A 25,031-nucleotide genomic window follows, 5' to 3' on the forward strand; every position below is an offset into this window, starting at 1 on the left:
CCCTCTAGCCGTTTCTAAAGGCGAAGAAAGCATAGGTTTTTCTGTTTTATTTTATATTAAAAAACCGATAACAATAACCACACACACAGTATAAACACCTGGGTAAGATTTTGTTCATGTCCACGATACCAGAGCTACTATTAAAGTGCAAGTTTTATGTTTTGTTTTTTCTTTGTGCAATTTCACACACAAATGTAAACAAGTCACTTGGCCTCCGTTTCAGGAGGGCAAAGGTTTTCACCAGCCGTCCTGGCAACCCAGAAGCACAAGGTAATGCCCCATTTGTGCTGCCGGCTGCTCCAGCCGCCAGGACGGGTTTCTTCAAGCCTAACGGGATGATCAACTTCCACTCCCTCCCCATTCTTAGCTCTTTATGAGAAAAGACAAATTCACCCGCGGCTGGGCCCGCACCCCCAAGTCCGGGCGTGGCGGCGCCCACGGGGAATCCGCGGTGGGGGACTCCCGGTGTCAGCCAGTCCTCTTTCCTTCCAGAGCAGATGACGGTCCCTTCTCGGTTCGTTTGCGCCTCCCCAGTGCGCGGGGCCCGGGTCACCGGGAAGGAAGACGCCGGTCAGCGCGCGCACGCGGCCGGGGCGCAGCGGGCTCGCCCAGACGTCAGATTTGATTTTTAAACAAAAAGGTCCTCCTTAGGATCTGTCGCCGGCGCGGGGGTTGCAGGGCTCCTAGCTGATGACGCAGCGCTCCTTGTCCTTTGCCTGGCCGCCACCGCTGGCCTTCTCGCGGATGTACATGAGGTCGCTGTGCACGCTGGGCCTGCGCGCGAAGGGCGCCACGATGCCGAAGGCGTCGCCCCGGTCGCCGCCGCCGCTGCCGGCTCGCAACAGTTTCTTGTTCCGCAGCGCCTTCTTGTGCAGCACGTCGCAGTCCTGGACCGACACCTTGCGGTGCAGGTCTGGGCTCATCTCGCTCGGCAGCTTGGCCATGGCGAAGAGCGCCCGGAACATCTGGTCCAGGCTGCTGTTCTTCTTGGCCGAGATCTCGAAGTAGGCGCAGCGCTGGGGGTCGCCCCCCACCAGCTGCTCGATCTCGCGCTGCTCCACCTCGCGGTAGAAGTCCCGGTCGCCCTTGTTGCCGCAGATGACCAGAGGCACGTCCACGTTCTCCTTGGTTTTGTTTTTGAGGCAAGACTTGGTGTCGAGGATCTGCTGCTTGAGCCTCCGCACCTCCTCAAAGGAATCGCGGTTGTCCAGGCTGAACACCAGGATGAAAACGTCTCCTAGAGGGGACACGGCGCAGAAAAGGACAAGGTGAGGGCGGCTGCAAAGTGGACGACGGAAGTTGGGCTGACTTTGGGGCCGCTCGGCCGCCTGGCACCGGGGCTCCAGCAGCCTCGCGCGGGGCGCGCTGACGTCTCCGCGGGCAGAACTTGGCGCGCCGCGGCGGGACTGGCGGAGCGCGCCCCCAGCTCGGCTCGCGGCCGGGGGCCCTTGGACGAGGCGTCTCCGCCCCTACCCCGGGCACAGCCCCCTCCCTGCGCCCGCTGCCCGCCCGCCCGGCTCACCAGTGAGGATGGAGAGGCGCCGCATGGCCGGGAACGGGTGGTTGCCGGACGTGTCGAGGATGTCGAGCTGGTAGACCTCGCCGCGGATGGAGTAGAACTTGCGGTGGAAGTCCTCGATGGTGGGCGTGTAGGCGTCTTCGAAGCGGCCCGTGAGGAAACGCGACACGATGGCCGTCTTGCCCACCTTGGACGAGCCGAGGATGACCATGCGGTAGCAGTTCTTGGCCGGGATACTCAGCTCCGAGTCGCTCGGGCACATCTTCTTGATCATCGCGGCCAGTTTCATTGGGCGGAGGGGCCGCGGGGGCGGGGGCGGGGCCGAGAGAAGCGCAGAGGGTGGCCGGAGCGCGCGGGGCTGAGCGGCCGGGCGGCTCTGCTCGGGCTCCGGCGGGGGCTCGGGCTCTGCTCTCCGACGAAGTCGCTCGCTCCGGCTCTCCGCGCCCAGCGGCCGCCCTTATATGCAGCCCGCCTGGCCGCCCCGCCCCGCGCCCTCCCAGCCTCGGTGCGTCACGCCCCGCGGGCCCCCGCCGCTCCCTCCCGCGACCTCGGAGGGCCGCTGTCAGCTCCTGCCTGAGCGCGAGAAGGAAACTGAGTCCAGGGTCCCGCTGGGGCGGGGCGTGAGCGGACCCTGCGCTTTTCCACTGCGCCGGGCCCAGCGGCCGAAAGGGCGTCAGGGTTGTAGTCCTCCTGGCTGTGCCTCTGACCCTCTGTGACTTCAGGCAAGGATCCCACCATCAACACACACCACGTACACACACACACACACACACACTTTCTTTGGGCCTCAGTTTCCCCAGAAAATAACAATAGCGATCCCGCAATAAAAGGTGCTTATCAGGTGTTAGGAACCGTGCCCAGGCCCGTGCGCACCTCATTGGTTTCAGGCCTGAGCGCAGACGCCGGGCGCCAGCCCCTCTTGGTCCGCAAGCGGGTGGTTGTTCCCGGGCAGCGACGCGGGCTCCGGCCGCCAGAGGGCAGCACAGGGCCCCGCCGGCCGCGCTCAGGGCTGGCATGCGGGCGCAGCGGCAGGGTTGGGGTCTGCGGGGTTCCCGGGGGCGGGCCTTGGGTCGCCAGGCCGGGACCGGGCAGAAGCCGCCTCCAGCGCCGCGCTCCACTGCAGGCCTCAGTTCCTCCTGCTCAGGCTGCTCCCGCGAGCAGCCATGCTCTGCAGCCTGGCAGCAGTTTCCAGCTGGGGCTGTCCCCTCCTTTTCCTGTCCTCCATCAGGCCTAGGCCAATGTCCCCTCCTCCCCCTCCCATAGCATTTTGTGCCTTTAGAGTCCCTTGGGCCAACATTCCCATTTTATAGTTGTGGGAGTTGGGTCTGAAAGCCACAGACTGAGCCCAGGAAAGCCCTGGGCGGACAGCACAGTCTCTTGCCATCCGTCTCTCGGCCTGTTTCCTCTTTTGGAAGATGGTGGTTCTGGTTCTATGATCGTCGATGAGAAATTGCAAACCGTTTAGGCGGCAGGACCTGGTGGTAACAACAACAGTAAATGACCCGTGAGGCGCAGGGCTGGCGGGGTGTGGGGGGGTCAGGAGCAAACCAGGGGGCAGCGGGTTGATCAGTAACCAGGAGTGGGCTGGTGCTGCTAAGCAGCCTGGAAGTAGGCCGTCTGGAGTGAACTGGCCCCGGCCTGGAGCTCCTGGGAAAGCAGTTTCCCCGGCTGGCAGGCGGGGCTGTGCCGTTTTGCTTCCGCGGTGTCTGATTTGGGAGAAAGCTAGGGAGCCCTTAGCTGTGCCACCCACCAATCCACACTGGTCAGGGTGCTCTGGGCAGTGCTGGGGTGCACCCCGCAGCTGTTTGCACAGCGCCTGTGGAATCGCAGCTGCCCTGGGGCAGGGGCGCCCTCAAAGGCCATCTCGTCCAGCCCTTCTATGACCAGGATTCCAGCAGAGTCTCACACACTCTGCAGAGTGATGCCAGGAGAGGGTTTATTCCATGCCAGGCACTGTTCTAAGTCCTTCCTCGTGGCGACCTTGAGGAGTGGAAACTATTACTGTGTCCATTTTACAGATGGAGAAACTGAAGCAGGGGGAGTGACTTGCTCAGCTAGTAACCACCGCTGGGGATTGAACCCAGGGGGCTGGCAGTCCTGGCTCCTAACCACCTACTCTCCCCCTCCTCTGACTGTGGCTCTGCCTCCAGCGCGGGATGTCTACTGGCTGTGGGACGTTGGTGCCCCACTTCTCAGGAGCACCGCCCTTGGCTCCCCCCACCCCTTTCCACGCTGTCCCCAGGCCTCATGCCCACTGTTGATGAGGTATTTCAAAGGTACACATCACTTGATGAGCACCCAAGGGCTCACCACCCAGATCTAAGACGTGTCAACGGCTCCCAGCCCAGCTGATTCTTGATGTCACTTATGCAGGGGTTGTCCCACAGGGCCCCCCCCAACCCCCACCTCTCTTGCCCCTGTTGAGGCTGCCCTCTCCTGCCTTCCACCTCCAAGGTGAGAAGGAACTGAGCCTGTGCCCTGCACGCGGGGCTGCTATGGACGGTGGGCCTTCCCTGCAGAAGGGGACCAGTTGAGCATGCAAGTGGGGTCGCTGCATGCGCCTGCATCACCCCCAGACCAGGGGTCCTTCCCCTGCCTCCCACAAAGGTCCTGGAGGGGCAGCCGGGCTCTGAAACGGGATGGCTCCTTACTGATGGCCACAGCCGGGCCAGTGTAATAGGGGCTCCCACGCAGCTACGCCCGCCACAGCCTGGAGTCCTAGGAGGGCCTCTTGGAAGAGCAGATGCCTGGAAGCGGCAGGGGAAGGGATTCGAACCCAGCTCTCCTTAGGGAGATCCAGTGGGGCAGGACCCAGCCTAGATTCTGCACCCCTGCCTCCACCCCAGGTCGCTCCGACTCCTTCCAGCTGGTGACAGTGGCAGGTACTGAACCCAGCCTGGGTTCTCAACCACAACAATTCCTGGTACCTTCTGGGCATGTCACCCCACCCCACAGATGCCAGGTTATAAGACTCCTTCTCCCAAGTCAGCTGAGTTCACTAAATCCTGAGCTCATCTGTCCTTCACGCCCCAGAGCCACCGGGGGCCCACTCCCCCAGGAATCAGGCAGTAGTGACGCTTGTTAGCTGGGGCCACCTCATTTCCGCCTCCTTTTCAGGGGGTATCTCTTTATTACAAAGGTTACACACAAGCTGTTTCAGAAAGGGACAGAGTGAGAGGAGCTGGAAGCAGTTCCTCTCGGCCCACCCCCGGGGGACGGTGGGGGAAGCGCCTGCGCAGATGCCCTGCCCAGCCCTTCATTATCTGAAACCCCCTTTCCTGCTCTTCTGGGGTGGCCTTCGTGACCTCACGCCAGGCCCTGCCCCAGGCTGGCTGAATCTGACTGGCCCGGGGTGAGTGGTGTATTTTCCACAGGTGAGTCCTCTGGTCGGGTAAGCAGGGCCATTCGCAATCCCACACGACCGTCAGTGGTCTGGCCCGGCCCGTGCACACTCTGGGCCCCACACTGCGGAGGGGACCTGTGCACTCCCGCCCCCCGCCCGGCAGCCGGAGCATCATGTGTATGCTGTCCAGGTTCATAATGGTCGCCGAGATGCCGTTTCCCGTGGGTTTGGGCCTCAGACCAGGAGCAGCCCCGCCAAGGCCGAGGCCGCCGTAGGCAGCATCTACTCGCACGGCAGCAACTGCCGTGCTCAGAGTGTGATGGGAACTTTTAAAAGTATTTGACCAAATGTTGGGGGTGGATCGGGGGAGGGGTGCAGCGGGACCCCAAGGCAGGAAATGTCTGCCACAGCTTGGTCTGGCGGCAGAGCCATTTAGAAGGTTCTTAAAAGCTCCATTGGAGGAGCCCAGGCAGGCCCTCGTCAGGGGTCCTCCGCCAGCACCCACGTGCCCAGGTGCCATCATGCTGGCCCGAGCCCACCCCTCGCAGCTCCCTGCACAGAGGACCCTGAGCTCCCATCTGTCCGTGGTCCACGGCCTGGCCCACCCTGGTCCACAGCAGCCATCTGAACAGAGGAAGGAGCTGAAGAGGTGCTTCCGCCCACCGGGTGCCCCCGTCCTCACCCGAGGTCAGAGCTGGCTGGGAGTTTCCTTGCCAGCTTTGAGCGCTGTTTTGTTCACAGCAGACCCTTCTAACAACAGCCAGCTCTGCCCATGGCTCTGGCCCTGCCTCCCACAGCCATGTGGACCAAGGGGTCAGGACGCCGGGAGCTCAGCACCCCTGCCCTAACAAAGGGGCACCTGGCCATTGGGGGCCTGCCTATCCTCAAAGGCTGTGTGCAGATGTCTTTGTGGAGGAGTGAGCTCTCTGTTCCTAGGGGTGTGCAAGCAGAGAGGCAAGGATTGAAGCGTTGGGTAAAATCAGACCAGATGCCTCTTGTGGCCCTTCAAGTCCTGAGCCAGACTCAGAATTCCAGAAAGCAAAGAGAAAGCCTCAAGGAGCTCCACGAGTGACAAGGGAGGCCCAGCCAGCCCTGCCTGAGCACCTGCTGTATACACAAGGCAGGTATGACTGATGGCCATTTCACAGATGAGGAGACTGAGGCTCTGAGAGCTGTGCACACAGGTGGAGATCAAGATCACCCTGGTCCCCCAACTTGAACTGGGGAAAAGGCCAACCTTGTGTCCTTGGAGGGCTTGGGGCCCGCACAGGTAAGGCTGGGGCCAGGGGCAGGTCCCGTCCACATGGCTCTGCAGGCGGGCTGGACCAACACACCTCAAATGGTCACTCGGCGTGCTCCTCGTGGTGACACGAGGTCCACGAGAGGTTAGGAGAGCATGTCAGTGGGAACCAGAGACGCCAGGTTTGGCCTGAGTGGGGGCTGGGGCCTCGGGAGCCCCTTCTCTCTCAACGGCTCTCAGCTAGGCAATGGGGCACACCTCAGTTCCAGGCCACGAGCTGTTACTCAGGTACAAGCCACCCAGCCTTGCTGAGCCCCGAGTCCTCTGCTACCAAACAGAGTGACCCCTGCCTGTTTGGCAGTCATGAGACACAGTCAGTGTGGAGCCGGCCACAGAGCAGGTATGTGTCCAGAGTCCGTGGCCCAGCGCCCGTCCCTTCCCCTCCCGCCCGGGCTCAAGCTGCGAGGCAGCTTTGGGGAAGCAAGCGAGCCCTCCTTCTCCCCAGCCCAGTCCCCCAACTGCCTGCTCTGTGCCAGCCCACAGGGGCACGCGCATCTCCACCCAGAGACAGGTCCCTCGTGGGCCCAACAGAGGTGAAGCGCCAGGCACAGGCTCAGGCACATTTAGACTCCCCTGATAACCCTCAGGACCCCCACAGAGGTGATCTGTCCCCATGGCCAGCTCATCTGGGTGTCATGGCCCAGGCTTCTGCAATTAGTGCCCCGGGGGTCCGGACCCTGGCCCAAGCCCTTGGCCTGACCCCAGGCTAACTAACATGCCCCCCTCGGGCTAACTAACATGCCCCCCCAGGCTAACTAACATGCCCTCCCAGGCTAACTAACATGCCCCCCCAAGCTATCATGGCCCCCCAAGGCTAACTAACATGCCCCCCAGGCTAACTGACATGCCCCCCCAGGCTAACTATCATGGCCCCCCCCCAGGCTAACTAACATGCCCCCCAGGCAAACTAACATGCCCCCCAGGCTAACTATCATGCCCCCCCAGGCTAACTAACATGCTCCCCCAGGCTAACTAACATCCCCTCCCCCATGCTTCCAGGTCACTTTTTACATGTTCAGCACAGGTTTACTCTCTGGGCATTTTCCCAGGACGGCAGCTTACAGGGGCTGGGAGCCCATTGGCATGTGGGGCTGTCGGGCCACTGGGCGGGGTGATGACACCCCCACCCTGAGGCTGGGCTGGCTCCCCAAAGGGACGTGGCAGAAGAGAAGGTGCTGGGGCAGGGGTACAGTGGGTGGCACAGGAGGCCTGAACACCTGGGCAGGCCCTTTCCTGCCACTCACAGATGGTGTTGCCCACCTCAGGGCTGTGATGCCTCAGTGAGCAGGCTGCTGCGCCAGCCTGGCCTGGAACCTGTGGGGAACGTCCCCCCAGATCCCCAAGTCCGCTCCTTCCCCACCTGGACGGACAGAGGCCTGGGGGCATGCTGGGGTCAGGAGGCCTTTATTGGTGAGTCAGGATGTGGTGGGGACAGAGGGGCGGGGGCCTCAGTGGCCACATGGCAGCATGTCCAGGGCCCCCAAGGCAGCGATTTGCAAGGCACTGGAGTGGCCCACACCGGGCACGAGCACCAAGCTGTGGCCAGGCACCGTTGTCCCCCTCCAAGGGCTTGTCACTTGGGGCAGGCCAGGAGCAGCAGACCCTCAGCGGGACGGCCGTGGCCCAGTCAGCTTCTCTTGTGGGACTGGGAGGCTTTCTGCCTGTAGATCTCGGCAGTGAAGGGCCTGTGGGGGCGAGGAGAGAGGCCAGGTCAGCAGGCCTTGGGGGCCATGCCGCCTCCCAGGCCCTGCCTCCCGGAGCGTGGACAGAGCGAGGATATCCGAGTGGGACAACGAGGGCGCAGGGCCACCTCGTCACCGCCTCTTGGGGCCCTCAGGCCCCACCGTGCCCCGTCTAAGCTTTCTGTGTGCTGCTCTGACGGTGACCTGGTGTGGCCCAGCCAATGGGCAGCCTGGCCCGAGCTGCCCTGGTCGGGGGAAGGCTCTGGAGGGAGAGGCAGGGCCAGCTGGGCGGTCACACTGATGTCAGACAGCAGCCCTGGCTCCAGGGCCTGGGACACCGCCTACTCACTCCTCATACAGGACAGCGACCACGTAGATGAGGGCCACAACCACGGTCAGCAGCAGGCCGGCGGGGCTGGCGTGCCTGCAGAGAAGACGCCCAGTCAGTGGTCCAGCAGGGCCAGGCCCTCCCTGCCATGTTGGGGCCCTGCGGCCTGACGACATGCACCAGATGCCCCCTTCCTGAGCCCAGCTTTCCTGCTCAGACCAGGGCCCCCGCCATGGGCATCCTGACCCATTGGCCAGCTCGCCGCCTGCCTGCCGGGGCTGGCTGGGGTCCTCAGGGCAGGCCCACACCACTTTTCTTGGGTCTCTACCTCGGCCGGGAGCTCAGGACAGAGCAGGCGCGAATCAGGGAAGGAGGGAACACGGGCCTCTCAGAATGGCTGAGTAGCCACGTGTCCTTTTCTGTGCAGGAGGATGCTCCAGGGGCAGATAACACTACCCCTGCCCACCAGTGACGATGTTCTCAGGTAAGGAGATTGTTTTCTAGAAATGGGTCCAGGTCCCCAAAGCCAGGTAGATTGTCTGAGGGCCTCTCCCCAGGCTCTCTGCTGTGACTGCCACACCGAGGAGCCTGGGAGCCTCTGCGGTCAGGCTGTCCCCCATCTTTTCTATAGTTACCTCTGATCCCACGGGCTCCATAGGGGCTTGGCCACTGGGTCGAGAGAGGGTGGGGAGCAGGCTCATGGGGCCACAGGAGAGCCCAGGAGCCAGTGGGGCACATGGGCCCCAGGTGGGCTCTCTGTCCCCAGTCCTGCCTCCTTCACAGGAGCCCCAGGTGGGGCCCAGGGCCGGGGGGGGGGGGAAGCTGGCGGGGGCGGGCAGCTTGACGTGTGCACCCTGCGGGGACCCTCTACCCTACCCACTGCCCACATCCCAGGACACACACTGTCTGTCTGTCCGCCTGTGAGCTCTGGGAGGGACAGTGAAGACCTGAGCACTTCATGAAGGCTGTCCCCCTCCCCAGGGCTCCATTCAAATCACCCCTGAGGGCAGAGTGGGCCTCTCGTCCTTGCCACTGCCACATGGAGAGGCCAAGGCCAAACAGAGACCCCTCTGGGCTGAAATGAATTCTGCCCCCGGAGCTTTGCTCACTGGCCTTAGTGTGGTGGCCCAGAGGCAGCAGAGTCCTCAATGCACGAGCCAGGCACCGGGGAGCCAGGGTGGAGCAGATAGCAGGCTGGAGCCCGATGTGGGCGGACCTGCCGCCAGCCAGCCCAGAGACCAGGGCTCCGTGGCCACAGCGACCCTAAGACTGATGACTCCATGCCTGGGAAACCAAGTTAACTAGGAGCCACTGAGGCCAGAGATGGGTGCGGCTCCTGCAGCTGGCCTCGGCTGCCCCCCAGGTGAGCCCCCGGCACTGGGCCCCAGATCGTGAGCCAAGCAGGCACCCCTGCTTGTAGTTATGTCTGTGTGAAACTTCCCTTTCAAAATGCTGTCACCCCCTGATCTTGACATCCTAACCACCCTGTGTGGACATGACCATCCCTCTCTGCAGGTGAGGAAACTGAGGTCGTGACCCACATGCCAGAGCCAGGCCTGGCCCCGAGCCTGGGGTGGTGGCAGGGTCGGTTCCAGGCATCCAGCTGTGCTTCTAGGGGAGGGGGCGTCTCACTCACGCTAGTGGGCTGGAAAGGGGGGGCCTGGTGAGGGTGCAAGGCCCTGGTGCCCTGCTCTTGGCCTAGTGCCCCAGGCATCCTGCCAGGGCTCCCCACACCTGGCTGCTCAGGCGCCAGGGAGCCCCATCTGTGGGGGCCCAGGAGGGAGACAGATGGACCGCAGCAGCCAAGGAGCAGCCCTGCTGGGTCAGCGTCTCACAGCCCGGGTGACTGCTCATCTCTAAGCTCAGGCGAGGCTCCAGCCCCAGCACAGCACAGCACTGCACAGCTGATGTCCTCCTGACAGGGCCTCCTTAGGATGCCCCTACACGTTCCTGAGAACCCTGGCCTGACAGCCCTGAGGTGGGGGTGACCTGGGCACAGAGGAGACCCACGTGTGGCATCTGCCCTTGGAGAGCCCGTTTGAGCAGAGAGGAGACATCTATGGGGGAGCAGTCAGGGAGGGCTTCCTGGAGGAGGGGACATTTCCAGTTGGTTTTGGGAGGACCAACCGAGGGTACAAGTGAGAGAGAACAGCGTGTGCTCTGGCAGGGAGAAGGGAGGGGTTCTGCGTGGGGGAGGCAAGGCTGCAGTGGGGTCCTACGTGGGAGATGCTCTGTGGAGCGGATGAGTGTGCAGATACCCAGCCTGCCCCTCGGGAGCCTACTGCCAAGTCCAGGCGAGAGGCGCCAGGCTGGAAGGCAGGCGGCTGGGCTGGGGTCCCAGTCAGACCCACGAGCCCCTCTAGCTCCTCCTCACTCAAAGCCCAGTGCTCAGATCTGGGGGCCTGGCTCCGAGCCCCGAGGGTGGGGGTTGGGAGGGAACATCTTGCTGACACTGCACCATTTGAGAGTCACTCCTGTGGGTCCTCTAACCTTTCTGGTCTCTGGAAGCACCTGTAACATTCTAGGCAAGTGGTTTTCAAGTGTTAAATAAAGAACCCTTTCCGCAAAAAACCTTCTGTGGAAGGAGCCCCAGTGCAGAAAACGGTCAGACAGGAACTGCTCTGCAGGCTGTGTGGTTTGAAGCCAGAGCCCACAGTGCTCCCTGTACCGGCCTCCTTGACTTTGGGGCCTCTGAGGGGCGTGAAGGGGAGGCCCGAGCCCCAGGGGTCACTTGTCAGTCCCCAGAGCTGGCGGAGGCAGACAGCAGTCAGCCCTGGGCCCCGGTGCCCTCTCTGCACAGACGCACCCCTGCCGGGCTGGAGGCTGCCAGGGCCGTCCAGCCCTGATGTCCTAGCACACGGTCAGCAGCCAGTGGTCCATGGGCCAAGGTCATCTTTACGTTTTTAAATTGTTAAAAAAAAGAATCAAAAGAATATTTTGTGACACATGAAAACTACATGAAATTCAAATTTCAGCGTCCGTGAATGAGGCAGTGCTGGCCTGGCCATGCCCATTTGCTTGGTGCTGGCTCGGGGCTGAGCCCACCAGCCCTTTCGGGAGAGTGTGCCAGCCCCTGTTCTAGGATGCTGGTTGTTCCACAGATGAGGGACCCTGACACCATCCTCAGGCTCCCAAATGCCGCGGGCTGACCGTGGTCCTTGCGGACGTGGCCATCAGGGAGCGGGGAGGCCTGCTACTCACATGATGGCCCAGCCCAGGTAATTGGCCGTGCTGCCCCAGTACATGGGGTTGTCCAGAAGGTTGAATGGGAACGTGGTCACTCTTGCCTCCTTAAGGATCCCGAAGTAATCACCTGTGGACAGTAGGGCAGGAGCGGAGGGTCACATCCTGGCCACACCATTACTGAGGGAGGCCTCCGGGCTCAACCTGGGAGGGCCTGCCCTCCAGGAGGCTCCAGGCCAGGAGGGAGCAGGTTTAACAGTGTGCTGAGTGAGGGGGCACCCCGGGTGGTGGGCCACTGAGACCACAGGCATGCAGACACCTCAGAGGGCACGAGGTCTCCAGGGTGCTGGAGACGCAGCTGAGGCGCTGAGCCCTACCCCACTGCCATCTGCTCCTCTCCTCTGTGCCTCTGCACAGGCTGTTCCCTCTGCTTAGGATGCCTCTCCCTGATCTGCGTACAGCAAGCCCTCTTCCCGCTCTGGACTTCTCTCCCGCGGCTCAAGGTGCCTCCTGACGGAGACCCTTCCCCCCTGCACTGTCTCAGCAGGCCTGCCTCCTGCCCATGCCCTCCCTCCTTGCCCCAGATGTGGCCTCAGCGAGTTCCTCCCCACCCCTAGGGAAACAACGGGGGCTGCTCTGCTCCTCCACCCTGGGCCCCTACTCGGGAGGTCAGCCCTCGTATTGCCGGTTTCCCACCAGCAGCTGACCCGGAGCAGCTGGTCACAGTGGAGAGTGTGACCATCGGACGGCTGATCCCAGACAGGCCAGTGACCCACCCCTCGCCTCCCCCCCCAGTGCTCGGCCCCTAGCACAGCGGCCGCTCCGTGAAGGGCACTGCCCTGTTCTCTGGCTTCCTCTCCCCAGAAGTCCCTTGGAGCTTTCCCCAAGCAGAAGTAGGGCAGCCACAGCAGGAGGGCTGGCAGGAGCTGCGTCACTTGTTGTCTGGGACAAAGGGTGCGGGGCCGAGGAGCCGCCCAGGGGCTGCAGGAGGCTTTTTCCCAGGAGGCAGGAAGTGGGGCTGCAATTGGAGGCAGGTGGCACAGAAACCCGCTTTGGGGTGACTCATGGCAGGGACTTCCAGAGCCCAGTGGGCCCCTCAGAGTTTCTGGGCCATTTCTTTGAGGGGGTGGGGGGCTGCTGCGGTGGCTGCTATCCTCAGGCTCCTTCCCACTCACCCCACCCTGCCTCACCCCTCCAGAGGGCTTTCCCCACCCAGCCCTGACCATGCAGTGGACCCCCACACTGCCTGGGGGCTCCACCAGCCCCTTCCTCAGCTCTCTGCCCACTCTGCCCGTGGCACCTGTTGCTGGAGGGCTGTTTACCCCTGGGCTCCAGAGGACCGGAACTGCACAGCACGGTGCCCCTCCCTGGGCCCCAGCCTCTCCTCCCTCCCGTGGTCCGCACCCGGCTCTGCCAGGCCCACACTGTGATCCCCACCTTCTCCCTGGCCCCCTAGTCCATCCTCCTCACTGCTGGGAGAGGACCCCTCTTCTGGCCCCCGCCTGCCTCGGAGTGAAGCTCCGTCCCCTGCATGGCCTTCAAAGACCCATGTGTGGTGCCCCTGCCCCAGCCTGCAGCCCTGGCCCCACTGGCCCCTGTGCACCAGCCACCCTGCCCTTGAGTTTGCTGTTTGCACACAGGCCTTGCCTTCCCACCCACTCCCACCCGGCAGACCCAGGCGACCCGACTCCCCCTCTTCCTAGGTCCCTGCCTGCATGCCCTCTTCTAGCACTGGGCTGCCTACGGCTCCTGCCTGAGCACGAGGCACGGAACTGCCTGCTGGAGCCCACTGCTGTGGGCGCCCCAGCCCGCGCTGGGCCCACGGCAGGGCGGCCGGGAGCGCTGGCCCTCAGAGGAAGGCTACTCCCAAGTGCGCCTCACCTGCCCATGCACATGAGCTCCTCGGGAGCTGCCGGCCCCTGCTGCAGCCTGCCCTGCCCAGCCCGAAGTCTGCAGCCCCGCCGACTGTGGATAGAGACACCCAGGCAAGCTGGGGGCGCCGGAGGCCACCCGGGGCCCTGGAGGAAACAGGCAGGACCCCACCCCCCCCACCCCCCCCCCCCCCGGTGAAGGGCTGAGAGGGAGGAGGATCCGGGAGCCCCTGACCCAGCACGTCAAAAAGCCAGCACCGTGTGCCACCTGGGGCTCCCTCTGTGGGCAGTGCTGCCCTCCTTTCTTGCTCTGCCCCTCCCCGAGGCTGCTCTCCTTCTGGGGCTTCCAAGTTGCTGGAAGTTGCTGATGTCCTGAGCACGTCCGGCCCGGCCAGCACTGGGCTCCCAGCCTGAAAGCACGGCAGCTGCAGGCAGGAGGGCCTGCAGAGGAGGGACAGCGCCACCTCTCACCTGCCCCAAACCTGCACCAGCACCCGCTTGTGGCCCAAATGCAGCAGACCTAAATCTGCCTGGCCTGGCAGCCAAGCAGCCAGACAGCTTCCTGAGCTAAGCATGGACAGGCCAAGGCCAAGAGCAGGAAAGCCAGCCCCACAAGACACCACAGATGGCAGGGCAGTCGGCCACCTGGCCCCAACTCCTCCCCTGAACCCCGAGTGGGTCTGCTCAAGGTCCACAGCCTTTGGGGTCTTACCTAGGAAGGTCCCGGTGAAGCCCAGTGCAAAGAAGCTGGAGAGCACAAACACAGTGCCCACTCCCAGGAGCGCAAGGCCCACGCAGTAGGCCACGGGGTTATCCAGACTCTCCATCTTGGGCTGGCTTAGCATGGCCTGCGTGAAGCTGTGGGGCAGGGGACAGGGGAGACAGGAGGTCACTGATGTGGAGAGGGGGCCACCCCACCCTTCCTGCCCCTATCCTTCATGTGGCCCCCAGAGCAGCCAGTTCATGGGTCTCAAACTCAGCGCCTGCTGGGGCCAGGCAGGTTACACAGTGGCTGCAGGTGGAGTGCACCTGGAGACCACCATCCTGCCCAAGGGGTGCTGCCCTGCAGCAGCAGCCCCCTGCCACCACCAGGGAAGTGACCAGAATGTGCCCAGGTGTGCCAGATCTTTTGGTTTTTCAAGATAAGTCAGAAATGCTGACTCGTATGTGAAATATCCTAATTTTTAGAAACAGGCAAGGCATGAAAACCATTTTGGACTCTGTAAATGTCAGCAGGCTGGATTCAGCCCACAGGCTACCAGTTTGCAAATTCCGTTCGTATCTAGTTGGCAACTGGTACTGCAGAGGCAAGCGGGGCTCAGAAGGTTAAAGATGACACCCCAGGTAGTGCGGCAGGCCCCGGGGCCCACGTGTCTCTGCAGCGGGCGTGTGCCACACGTGACCGTGGCGTCCCACTCCCCGAGTGGACTCGGCACCCTGAAGCCTGGGGCATGCTCTGCCCCTTTCCCGCCTCCACGGCCCCTGCGCAGGGCTGGCTGCATCCCAAGCGGCACCTCAGAGACTCAGGATGTCTCCCCTCCACACCTGAAATGCCCTTAGCAGTCTCCCTTTGGGGCCAAGCCATGGAAGGCCTAGTTAAAAGACAAGTGAGTTGACCAAAATGGTGACTCTGCTAGTGGTTTTGGAGGTTCAGGTTCTCCAGTTGGCTCCTGAAGACTGGAAGGCCTGGTGTGAGTAGGGCAAAGCGACTAGGCTTGGGGTGATACGCAGGAGCAAGGCTCAGGGGCTGCCTCATTGTGGGGGAACAGGCCCTGGCGGGAGGGACACACTCAAAGGAAAGGATGTGCACGGGAGCTAGTGAATGCACGTGCCACAGACACACGCTTCCCATTCCCCCCCCCCCCCGATCATAACACTCAGAAGAGACAGGGAGATCTCCTGCCTCATGCAGGGCATCGACTTGTATTCACTCTACCAGGTACCTCCTAGCAGGGCAGCTCACTATCCACCCACTCACTCATCCATTCACCTGTCTATCCATCCATCTACATCCATCCATCTGTCCATCTATTAGTCTACCCGCTATCTATTCATCCATCTACCCACTCATCCACATATCCATCCACCCACCCATGTCCCCCTCCATCCAACTGCCCATCCATCGTCCCATCTCTCCACCCACCCTCCCTCCATCCATCTTTCCATCTATCAATCTGTCCTCTATCCATCCGTGCGCCTATGCATCTGAGCATCCATCATAAGGTACCTCTGTTTGCCAGGTTCTTCCAAGCAGAACAAACTCATCATCTTCATTCATTCATTCCATTGGTAAATTCACCTTGTTGTAAAACTATCCTCATGTGAAGCTAAAAACTGCCTCCCTGGAACTCTTTCCTCAAACTATTTTCAGCTCTTAGAGAACAGAGGCTGTTCCTCCTTCCTGTGAGGATCTCCCTGGCACCTGGCACACACCAGGCAGAAAGGGTTATTGTCCATGTTCATCAACTCGAGGGGACACGGCACCCCTCGCCCCAGAGTGCAGGAAGAGGGACTGGGAGAAAGGTCTGGAAACAAACAGCAAACAGGACACTGCACAGAAGCCTGCATGGTGACCTGGCAAACAGGGGCACATGGGTCAGGCACACCTGGCCACCGGTCACACTGCCCACACCCCCAGCTCTCCACCCACCACTGCCCTCCCTCTGTCCTCCTGCTGCTCGGGCTCAGGGTCACCCTGCAGCTCCAGGCTGAGCCGCCCGGACTGATTCAGGGTCACACAGCCAGTGTTGTGTGGGCTGCCAGCCCATGCCCTGCCCTTCCATGCCCTCACCTGACTTCCCACTAAACCAGCAGACCTACCCTCTATGCAGCCCAAGGACCCAGGTACACCTTCCACCCTGCAGACACCGGCAGCCGAGGCCACAGAGCAGCCAGTTTTGGCACCCAGCCCCACATCTCCCATCTATAGATGGTGGGAGGGGGCATGGAGAGGGGGCAGGCTCTGGCAAGGCTGACTGCCCTGCTCAGGGCAGGCTCAAAGGCCAGCCCCCTGGCTCCGTGGCTACCACCGCACTGGGGACCACGCAGCAGAGAGTATTTACGTGTTGGGGGTGATGCTCAGACCTCCACACTCTTGTGGGCTGGGTGACCCCCCCACTGCCTGGCCCTGGACCCTGCCTGCCTACCTGTTTTGCTCTGGCACCTGTATCTCCGTTCCCCGGGCTGACTCCTTACCCCCACAGGACAATGAGGCCTGCTGGCACCATCTAACTGGACACGAGCTGCCCACAGCCCAGCATACTCATCTGCCTCAAGTTCTCTGGGGGGTGCTCTGTGGCAGCCCACTAAAAACGCTGAGGGCTCCTGGCAGAAGAGCGAGATTGGAGTTCAGACAGACCTGGTGGCCTGGGCCTGTTACCCCATCTCCCCGTGCGAGCCCGGCTGGTGGCTGTGCAGGCAGGAACAGGGCCAGGCAGGGCTGTGCATGGGGCTTTGTGGACTGTGGGAAGGACAGATGATGGAGCCGGGGGTGAGTCTGCATGACGGAGCACCGGGCACCGCAGGACAGGCACGCTAGACGGGGGCCCAGAAGGCCACGGTGAGGCTTAGCTGAGATGTGACAGAAGAAATTTGCCATGGGAAGCAGGCAGGCAGGGAGAGCATTACAGAAAGAGGAAGGGCCGGGTCTGGACTTCTGAAAGCTCAGGACAGGAGAGTGACGTGAAGGAGCCCGCAGAGGGGCCTCGTTGGCCTGTGTGAGATCTGCAGTGCTTTCTCTGTGGTGGGAGGTCACTGCTGGGAGCAGCAGAGCGGGGGACCAGTCAGGCTGTTGCAATAGTGGGGTTAGCGCCGGGCGGCTGGGGCCGAGGGAGCCCTGCCTCAGCCAGATATGGGGCTCGAGAGAAGCAGCCGGGGGCTGCGGGGCTGCGAGCTGGGTGGGCTCCAGCTCCCCTGCCAGAGGTCATTTGCGGCTTCCACGCAGCAGGCTGCCTGCGGGGGTGCAGGGCAGACAGAGGGGAGCCCTCTCCGTCCCATGCTGTCTGGAGCGGCTTCCCTGGGGGATGGCTCTGCAGGAAAAGCCATCTGGCTGGAAGCAGGTGGAGATGCCTGACGAAGGGCAGACCTAGGGCCGGTGGCCCTGATGCGGCCTCGTGGCTGCCCCAGACTTGCCCCTGGGCCTCTTTTCCATTCCTTCACTAGAGGGAGGAGAGGGTCCCGCGGGGCAGCACCTTTCCCAGCACCCTCGGCACCTCGGCGCGCAGCTCCCCACAAAGGGCTCTGGGCCGTTCGCTCGAGGTCAGCGGCCAACGGGGCAGGGCCTTCCCGGGGCTTCTGTTCAGGCGCCCTTTGCACACAACAGGCGGCATGCTCCGGGGCCAGGAGCGGCGGGTTTTCGGACTGGTCCCAGTGAGGTGACCTGTGCTGTTCCGGCTCCTCCATTAAGCCAGGAAAGCACAGTCCATTCCACATGGAAAATTAAGGAAGGGATGAGTGGCTGTGTGGGCCCTGCGCTCCGGACGAATGAAGTCAGAGGAGGCAATTTCCTTGGAAACAGTCTGCACTGGGGGTGGGGGTGGAGAGACTCCCTCATTTGTCTCAGGTTCTATTTTCCAAACTTGGATTGAGCTTCCCGTCACTGTGTGACAGGCCACCTGCGCTGCACTCCCCTGCAGCCGGGAGCTGGGCGGAGGTGGGGGCGGGGCGCCACCATGCCCAGGCCTGTTCCCCTTCTCTCTGCACCTGACAAACCTCAGCCATTCGAGGTGCGTCTCCATGACGGGTCTGGTGAGCATGAACGGCTGCTCACGTCCTGTCTCCCCATCTCAGGCTCAGGGCACCTCGCACCCCATACTTCGCCCCGTACTAAGCAAAACCATCCACAAAAGTAGGCATCTGACGGGCTTACTTGTTTTTTTCTAACATACATTAAAATTAACATCTAACTGCTAAAACAAACAAAATGTTCATCTATGTCACCCCCCAAAATCATCAAGGGACTAGAATTTAGCGCTATGTTGGTGTACCGACTCTGCACATTTGAACACATCACCTTCTCAAAGTGTTTCCCAAACCCATCTCAGCCAGGAGAGGGTCTGTCACCTCTTACCAGTCAGGAAGGATTCAGGTTCGGGTAGGACGGGCAGAACCCCAGGCCAACGGCTCCACCCGCCTTCCCAGCCCGAGAACAGTGGGAACACGCACCAACATCTCCCACGGCCCCCGCAGGCCTGGGGCTCCCAGGCTGACAATCAGCCTCCTCGTGGGCCTTGGGGTGGGAAGGCAGCTGGGGCGAGGGTCCTCTTCTCCTTGCCTAGCTGTGGGTCCTATGCCCACGGCTCTGCAGGGGAAGGCCCCCTCTGCCTGGCCCTGGACCCGCCACCCCAGCCCCCTGTTGAGGTGCACCCACCCTTCCCCTGCTCCTACTCCCGGGCCCCTTTGCTCCAAGTAGCCAAACCTAGTTCCCCGCCCCCTCCTGGTGAGAGGCCAGTTCTCCAGCTGCCCACCTGGACCCTGCCCCACCCCTTCCACCTGCACCGACTGTGGGCCTTCAGGCTTCTGCTTCCAAAGGTCCCGACATGCACCCCCCTACACAGCCCACTGACCCAGGCAGGTGACAACAGAACTCCAGGCATCAAGGGGTGAAAGGTGTCTGAAGGGAGCCCCTTGTTCCCCCAACCAGCCACCAGTTCTCAGGGTTCTAAGCTGGCATGGGCCTCCGGCTGCCCCCAGCGCAGGCCTGGCCTCCACCTGCCTCCTGCCCCAGCCTCCTGCTGGTGCACCTCCACCCGTTGCCCGTGCCTCCACCTCTAACCAGGGCCCTTCCCTCAAGGTAGACCCCCAATGGCCCCACAGCCTGCAGAGTTACAGCTGACCCCACCTGCCCTCCCACTCCCTCAGCCTAGAACTCCCTTTCACAGCAGGGCAGGCAGACCCTCAAGGGGCTGCTCAGGGCCCTGGAGCGCATGCTCTGCGTAATCGGCCCCCTGAATGCAGGCAGACTCATGAACACCAGCATCTCCCTCCCCTGATGGGGCAAGGTCAGGACATTTCTCTGATGGAATTAAGGTCCTGGTCAGTTGACCCTGCTTTAATTGGAAGGGAGATTACCCTGGGCAGGAGGGGCTTTCAAAGAGGTCTGGAGGTCAGAGAGAGAAGTCAGAGAGACTTTCCTACTGGCCTGGAAGAAGCCGACAGCAGTGGTAGGCAGACTCTGGGAGCTGAGGGCCTCGTCCTACAGCCACAAGGAACTAAGTCCTGTGCATACCCAGGGAGCCTGGGGGAGGCCCTGACCCATTTTCTGGCTGTGCTCTCACTGCACCATCTGATGGCCCCCCTGCAGTAAACTGTTCCCCGTCTGCTCCCTTCACTTGCTCCTTCGTGTAGCCACAGGCCATCAGGCCTGTCCTGACCACGTCTGTGAGCAGTTCCAGACGGGCATGGATGCAGCAATGACTAGCACACAGACGGCCGCAGGGAAGAGAGCCACACATGTGCTGACATCCGCCGATTCGGCCAGTCTACACGCAGGGTGCACCTGCCCCCAAGCAACTGACAATCAGGTAAGGGAGCTTTGCTCCCTCTACCCCTGGCCACAGCCCTGCTCCTGCTGAACAGTGCACCCCAGCCGCTGAGCGGGAGCCGTCCGCCCCTGGTCTCCCTGCCCTGTGCTTGCATGCCTATTACCACAAGCCACAGGAAAATTCTGAGGCATACTGGAATACAACTCCATCAAGTGACTGATGAAGGGCACCAGAGGCTCCCTGATGCCCCGAGCACCTCTGAGCACCTGCCCTGAGGCCGCTGTCTGGAAGGAAGACAGCAGAGTAGGGAAGGCTGCGGTGCCTTCCTGGCTGTCTGTACAGCACTGTCCCGACAGGTTCACTACTGGGCAGCGGCTCCAGGCTGCCCGGCTCCCGCGAAGGCCAGCTGTGCAGAGGCTGTGCCAGCTGGGGAGGCTTTGATGGACGCCCAGAGCCCATCAGGCCTCGCTCCTCCTTCAAGCCTCTGCACTAACTGCCTCCAGAGACCCAGCCTGCTCCTCCTGCCGGCAGCCCCCAGCCACCTCCGGCTGCCCAATAGTGAGCTTCCTCTGAGCCAAGCAGTGCAAGGTGGGGTTAGCTCAGGAAGACCCAGAAGCCCCTGCAAATTCTAACACCGACTCAGTTCATTCATTCCCTCCCCTGCTCTGAAACCCCTGTGGCTCCCTCTCCTCCCACATCCCAACTGCTGCTTGACCCCAGGCATCTCATCCAACCCAACCCACCACACGCTGCCCATCGCTAGACCACCCCACCCCAGTCCAGTGCCCAGCCCAGGCCAGTTTGCTGGGGGTGTGTGTGCAAGTGGAGGAAGCGAGGTCCCCCCATTTCCGAGGGGTCCCCTTGGCCCAGGTCACATGCCGGTCAGGAACCAGCCAAGGGACCTGGGCAAGCCCTCCTGCTGCAGGGCCAAGAGAGGCAGGGGCTGAGACGGCGGACAGACTGTGTGCAGGCTGCTTAGGAGAGTGGTGCCTCCACACAGGGACAGTGTGGCGGTGACAGAGAATAAGGCAGACCCACGGCTGCTGTTCTGCAACAGCCTGCGCCCAGCTCCGCTAAGCGAGCCCACCACGCACCGGCCACGTGCACAGTGGCACATGCCTGTACAGGGTTTCAGTAGGGATGCTCTTGCAGGGGGCACCAAGAAATGGGTAACAGAGGGCCCGGAAGGGCAACCAGGCCAAGAGAGGGAGGCTGGGTTTGCGCCTCGCAGCCTCAAGTGCTACTCTCATCAAGTGGACCACATGTGAACGGGTGACCTGTAGCTGGCTAAGCAGAGGGTGCCAGCAGGCTTGGAGGACGTCTGGAGGCAGCAGCAGGAAGAGGCCCCGTACTCCTCTGCCCCATCCAGTCCCCACTCCTCCGGGGCCTGCAGATCTGCAGCTCCTTGAGAATGGGCACCTTGCTGCCACCAAAAACCCAGGAAGTAAGGGCCATGCTGAGCACCCACTTACGCCAGCCCTGCCAGAGGGGCTTCTCCTGCTGGGCAGCTGAGGACCCTGAGGCTGGAAGGCCGCGGTGGGGCAGAATGGATCCAGGCCTGTCTCGGGCAGCCCCCTTTTCCCCCGGGAGAGTGCTGTGGGAAGGCAGGCAGAGCATCTGTAACCCCGACCCTGTGACCACAGTCGGAGCAGGGCCCGGGGAGAGAAGGGCCGGGCAAGAACGGGGCAACTTGTTTACATACCTGGAGCTCTCACCAGTGTTTAGAGACCTCACTGGAGTCTCCCAGCCATCCCCTGACCTCTCTTTCTCCAAGGTCCAGGGTCAGCTGGGCCCCCAGTGCAGGCTCCTTCCATTCTGCACTTAGCCTCAGTACTCACTGAGCCAGGCGCAGTGCTCGGCCCTGGGGATAAACGGCTCACAGGACAGAACACAGTCTTGAGCCTCCTGGAGCTTACGGTCTGTCGAGAGGCGGGTCTCACGTCAGCCCTGACAACTGGACGAGGTGCTGAGGGCCGTGCAGGAGCCGAGTTAGAGCTAGCTCCCACAGCGGGGTTTCTGCACATAGGGTGCAGTCAGGGAGGGCTCTCTGGGAGGCGCCATAGAAGCTGAGAGCTAAAGGTGGAGGAAGAGGTAGGGCAGAGGCCCTGCCATGGGAATTCGGAGGGGCCAGGTGAGGAATCTGGGCGTTATCCTTCCTGCAGTGGGAAGCCAGGGTCGGGGTGTAAGGCAGTGATGATATGGTCTGACTCTCATTTTAACAAGATGCTGTGCGGCTGTGCAGTGAGGAGACTGCTGCACGGTTCAGAGAGACAGGGAAGGGAGCAGGGATGGATCCCGGGGCTGGAACCCAGGGTGCATTACAGGTTGTGCTGCGGGACTGAGCAGGGAAATGTCAGGAAGCAACCAAGGCTGCCCCCAAGGCTTCTGCTTGAGCAAGTGGGGAGACGGGGCTCCATGACCGAGGGAGGAGGGACAGGGAAATCAGAACTCAGCCCTGAGACAGAGAAGCTCCCTGGGGAAGGCCACACGGCCAGGACAGCCAGGTTTGCCACCTGACTCTGCCACTCACCAGCCGTGGCCCCCATCTGATGTGTGGGTTCAAATGCCCAACCCCAAGGCTCTTGTGACCATGGGTGCCACAGGCAGGAGGCAGCGTGGCTGCCCACACCTGGTACTCAGCATTGGTGGTGACTTGGGGCACGGATGGGTACCTCTAGACCCCTGGGCCATACTCCTGACTGGGCTGAGGGCTGTGGGGCTCATGCCCTCTCCTGGCAGAGCACAGGCCCTGACTGCAATCCCAGCATGCTCTGGGGTGGGGGCAAGCTCTCTCCAGCCTCTGCTCTTCCTCAGCCTCACCACTCCTAGAGACCTGGGAGCGTGTGCCTGGGGTCCAGAGGGGTCCCTGGGTCAGGGCTTGCAGAGAAGCAGGCCCCCCACGGTCCTGCTGGAGGGGCCTGCACTCCCAGCTTGGGCTCAGATGGGCTACTGACTCCCACCTTCTCGATGGCAGGCCAGGGCCCCTCCATTGTAAGGGGCACACTCATATGGCAGGGTGGGCAAAGTGGACCATTCCCCTCTCCCGCCAAACTTCCTACGCCTATGAGCCCAGCCTAGGGGGAATGCACTAGCATTGTGACCACTGCATTCCCTGGGCCTAAATGAATCGAGTCTTTCCTCCCCAAGCTGCGGCTGAGCCTGAAGCTGTCAGATCTCCCACCATCTCAGGCTCCATGGGCTGGAAAACCTTGAACAAATCATTGCTTCTTGCCATGCCTCACTTTCTTCATCTGTGCAATGGGCCCCTTCTCTGCCCTACAAATGTGAAAATGCTCCTTGGGGGCCAGCAGACCCAGAGACCCTGTAGGCAGGGCTGTAAGCCAAGCCCCCTGCCCCTTTGTTTCATAGATAGGCCTCTCTGGAGAATGTCTTCATGTCATTCAACCCATGGTGGCAGGTGCCATGGGCCCCGCCCCTCTGAGGACCATGACCCTTGAGATACCCATCCTGGCCTGGAGCAAAGGAAGTAGGAGATGAGAGGCAGCCTGAAAGGCCAAGAAGCACAGGCTGGAGGCAAAGGTCCAATGGGGAAGGCCAGCCTTGGCAGAGCCCCTCCCAGCCACACTCCCTCAAGGTGAGAAGACATCGAGGGTGGAAGGCAAAGGCACCCTGGATGTGGAGAGGGCAGGCCAGGCCACCCTCTCTCCATGTGTGAGTGTGGGTGTGAGGGTCCCCTGCCCGTGGCAGCTACAGAGGCCACTTCCCAGGAGCCAGGGAGGAGTATCCAGCATCGTGCTCCACCTCCTCAGCCTGTGCCTGCAGGGCGGGGCCACGGGGACCGTGGGGGCTGTCCAAAGGAGGAGCTGCCACCTGGTGAGGGCTCCCACGTGTGGAGACTGGAATTCTCACGTGTGCTTTCTCATTTTTCAAAGCACTGCATGGGCCATGGTCAGGCCACGAGCTAGTGTGCTCTGCGATGGTTCTCACAGAACCCAAGAGGTGAGCCCCTGAGGCTCAGGGACAGGCTGCGCTGGGCTTGGCCACGTCCGACAACCTGAACCCACTCTCCTTCCTCCACAGCTGACCCTGCTCCCCTCACCTCACTTGGCCTCTGGGCAGCAGGGCTTGCTCCCAGGTCCTGCTAGCAGTGCCTCATCTTCCAGAACAAGTCCACTGGCCCTAGCCTCTTTCTCTGATGGCAGGAAGGTAACATGCCAGGTCCAGAGGCGGACTGAGTGGCTTGCTGGCATCAGCCTCAGCCTGGGGAAGGCCCCGAGCCTGAGGACCGCCCAGGCCTTGTCCGCCCCATGCCCTGAGGTCCAGGCACTGTCCCCTTCCCAAGGTCATGAGGACTCCTCTACTGACAGGAGTCTAATGGACCTGAGAGGGAAAGGGTGCCTTGCCATGGCACAAGGCCTCGGAAAGCAGAATTCCCTGGGCTTTGGCCACCCCCTCCTGATGGAGCCCTGTACCGCCAGCCTGGGGCTTACCAGTGTGAGCGCAGGAAGTTCAGGAGCAGGATGGCACAGCCCAGGGAGTAGCAGGCCAAGTACGGGGATCGGAAGGCCCTGCTCAGCTTGCGAGTTTTCTGTTCCCATCTCGCAACCTAAATGGGGGAAGAGAGGAGGAGGAGGAAACATAAGACCTTTGCTGGGCAGAATCCCGGGGCCAGGGTGGAGGTGGGGAGCAGGTCTCTGTGCTCCAAGGCTCTGAAGCCCCTGGTTGCGAGGCAGGAGAATTACACGGGAGCAGCTGCTGTGTGGCTCTCAGTCCAGCTCTGCGAGCATCTCCACACTCCCTTAGTCCTGTTTGGGTGGACCACGAGGTCCTCCTGGAAGCAGCTCTTGGACCCAACACCCCTCGAACACGGCAGGAAGCAGAAGGGGCCCGGCAGCCCCGGAAACACCCCTGCGCCGGCACGGGGCTCAGACCAGACTTCAGCCTCCCTCCGAGCCTGGGGCCCGGGAGGCAAAATTCCAGCACGCCCACAGCAGACAAGAAGAGACAGCGGAGGAGAGGGTGCCACCGCCAACACATGGGGCAGCTGCCAAGGAGGCCTGCGGCGGCGGCGCCCACAGGGGCCGGCACCCCCGCTCAGGTGGCCAGGCAAGGCCGGCAGGGGCACCTCGTACCCTCACCCCCGCCTCCCCCGCTCCCTGAGGCACAGACTTTCAAGCTTTTACATTTCAGACACAGAATCCTTATTTTATTTTTTCAAACTAATCATATCTATAATCAACCTCCAATAGCTGCCAGTGGAGCGAGGCGAACAAACAGCTCTAAAAAATGCCCTTCTGGCCCCTGCTGTCCCCACCGCCCCCCTTCCCCGCACCCACGTCGCTGCCACGCTGGGCTCCCGCTG

The 25,031-nt window shown here is 62.1% G+C and overlaps 2 protein-coding genes across 10 annotated transcripts in view; both read right to left on the bottom strand.

Annotated features, from left to right (window-relative positions):
• Positions 1-32: 32 nt before the first annotated feature.
• RASD1 (ras related dexamethasone induced 1) lies at positions 33-3,810 on the bottom strand. Of its 2 annotated transcripts, none has more exons than XM_044745173.2 (2): positions 1,523-3,810; positions 33-1,163 (listed from the first exon to the last, which is right to left on the bottom strand). In XM_044745173.2, the coding sequence occupies exons 1-2, from the start codon at positions 1,806-1,808 to the stop codon at positions 616-618; spliced, it is 834 nt and encodes a 277-aa protein (XP_044601108.1). In that variant the 5' UTR covers positions 1,809-3,810; the 3' UTR covers positions 33-615. The 2 variants fall into 2 exon arrangements, with proteins under 2 accessions (XP_044601108.1, XP_014711811.2); XM_014856325.3 differs by having other exon boundaries at positions 33-1,237; positions 1,523-3,734.
• Positions 3,811-7,550: 3,740 nt separating this feature from the next.
• PEMT (phosphatidylethanolamine N-methyltransferase) overlaps positions 7,551-25,031 on the bottom strand; it is an 83,044-nt gene continuing 65,563 nt past the window's right edge. For 7 of the 8 annotated variants that reach the window (XM_070482231.1, XM_070482226.1, XM_070482227.1 and 4 more), the window contains 5 exons: positions 24,160-24,275; positions 13,939-14,084; positions 11,374-11,485; positions 8,194-8,268; positions 7,551-7,847 (listed from right to left, as the gene is read on the bottom strand). In XM_070482231.1, coding sequence (XP_070338332.1) covers positions 7,790-7,847; positions 8,194-8,268; positions 11,374-11,485; positions 13,939-14,084; positions 24,160-24,275 — 507 coding nt within the window. In that variant the 3' untranslated portion in view covers positions 7,551-7,789. The remainder of the gene's footprint in view (positions 7,848-8,193; positions 8,269-11,373; positions 11,486-13,938; positions 14,085-24,159; positions 24,276-25,031) is intronic. The other variant, XM_070482228.1, reaches the window with a different exon arrangement.

Source organism: Equus asinus, chromosome 13 (assembly GCF_041296235.1).
Source record: "Equus asinus isolate D_3611 breed Donkey chromosome 13, EquAss-T2T_v2, whole genome shotgun sequence".
Taxonomy (NCBI): domain Eukaryota; kingdom Metazoa; phylum Chordata; class Mammalia; order Perissodactyla; family Equidae; genus Equus; species Equus asinus.

Bases quoted from the DNA above. Each gene is read 5' to 3' on its own strand.
- RASD1 (XM_014856325.3), bottom strand. From the start codon at position 1,808: ATGAAACTGGCCGCGATGATCAAGAAGATGTGCCCGAGCGACTCGGAG. The intron at 1,238-1,522 runs GTGAGCCGGGCG...TGTCCCCTCTAG, and splicing joins GCGCCTCTCCATCCTCACTG to GAGACGTTTTCATCCTGGTG.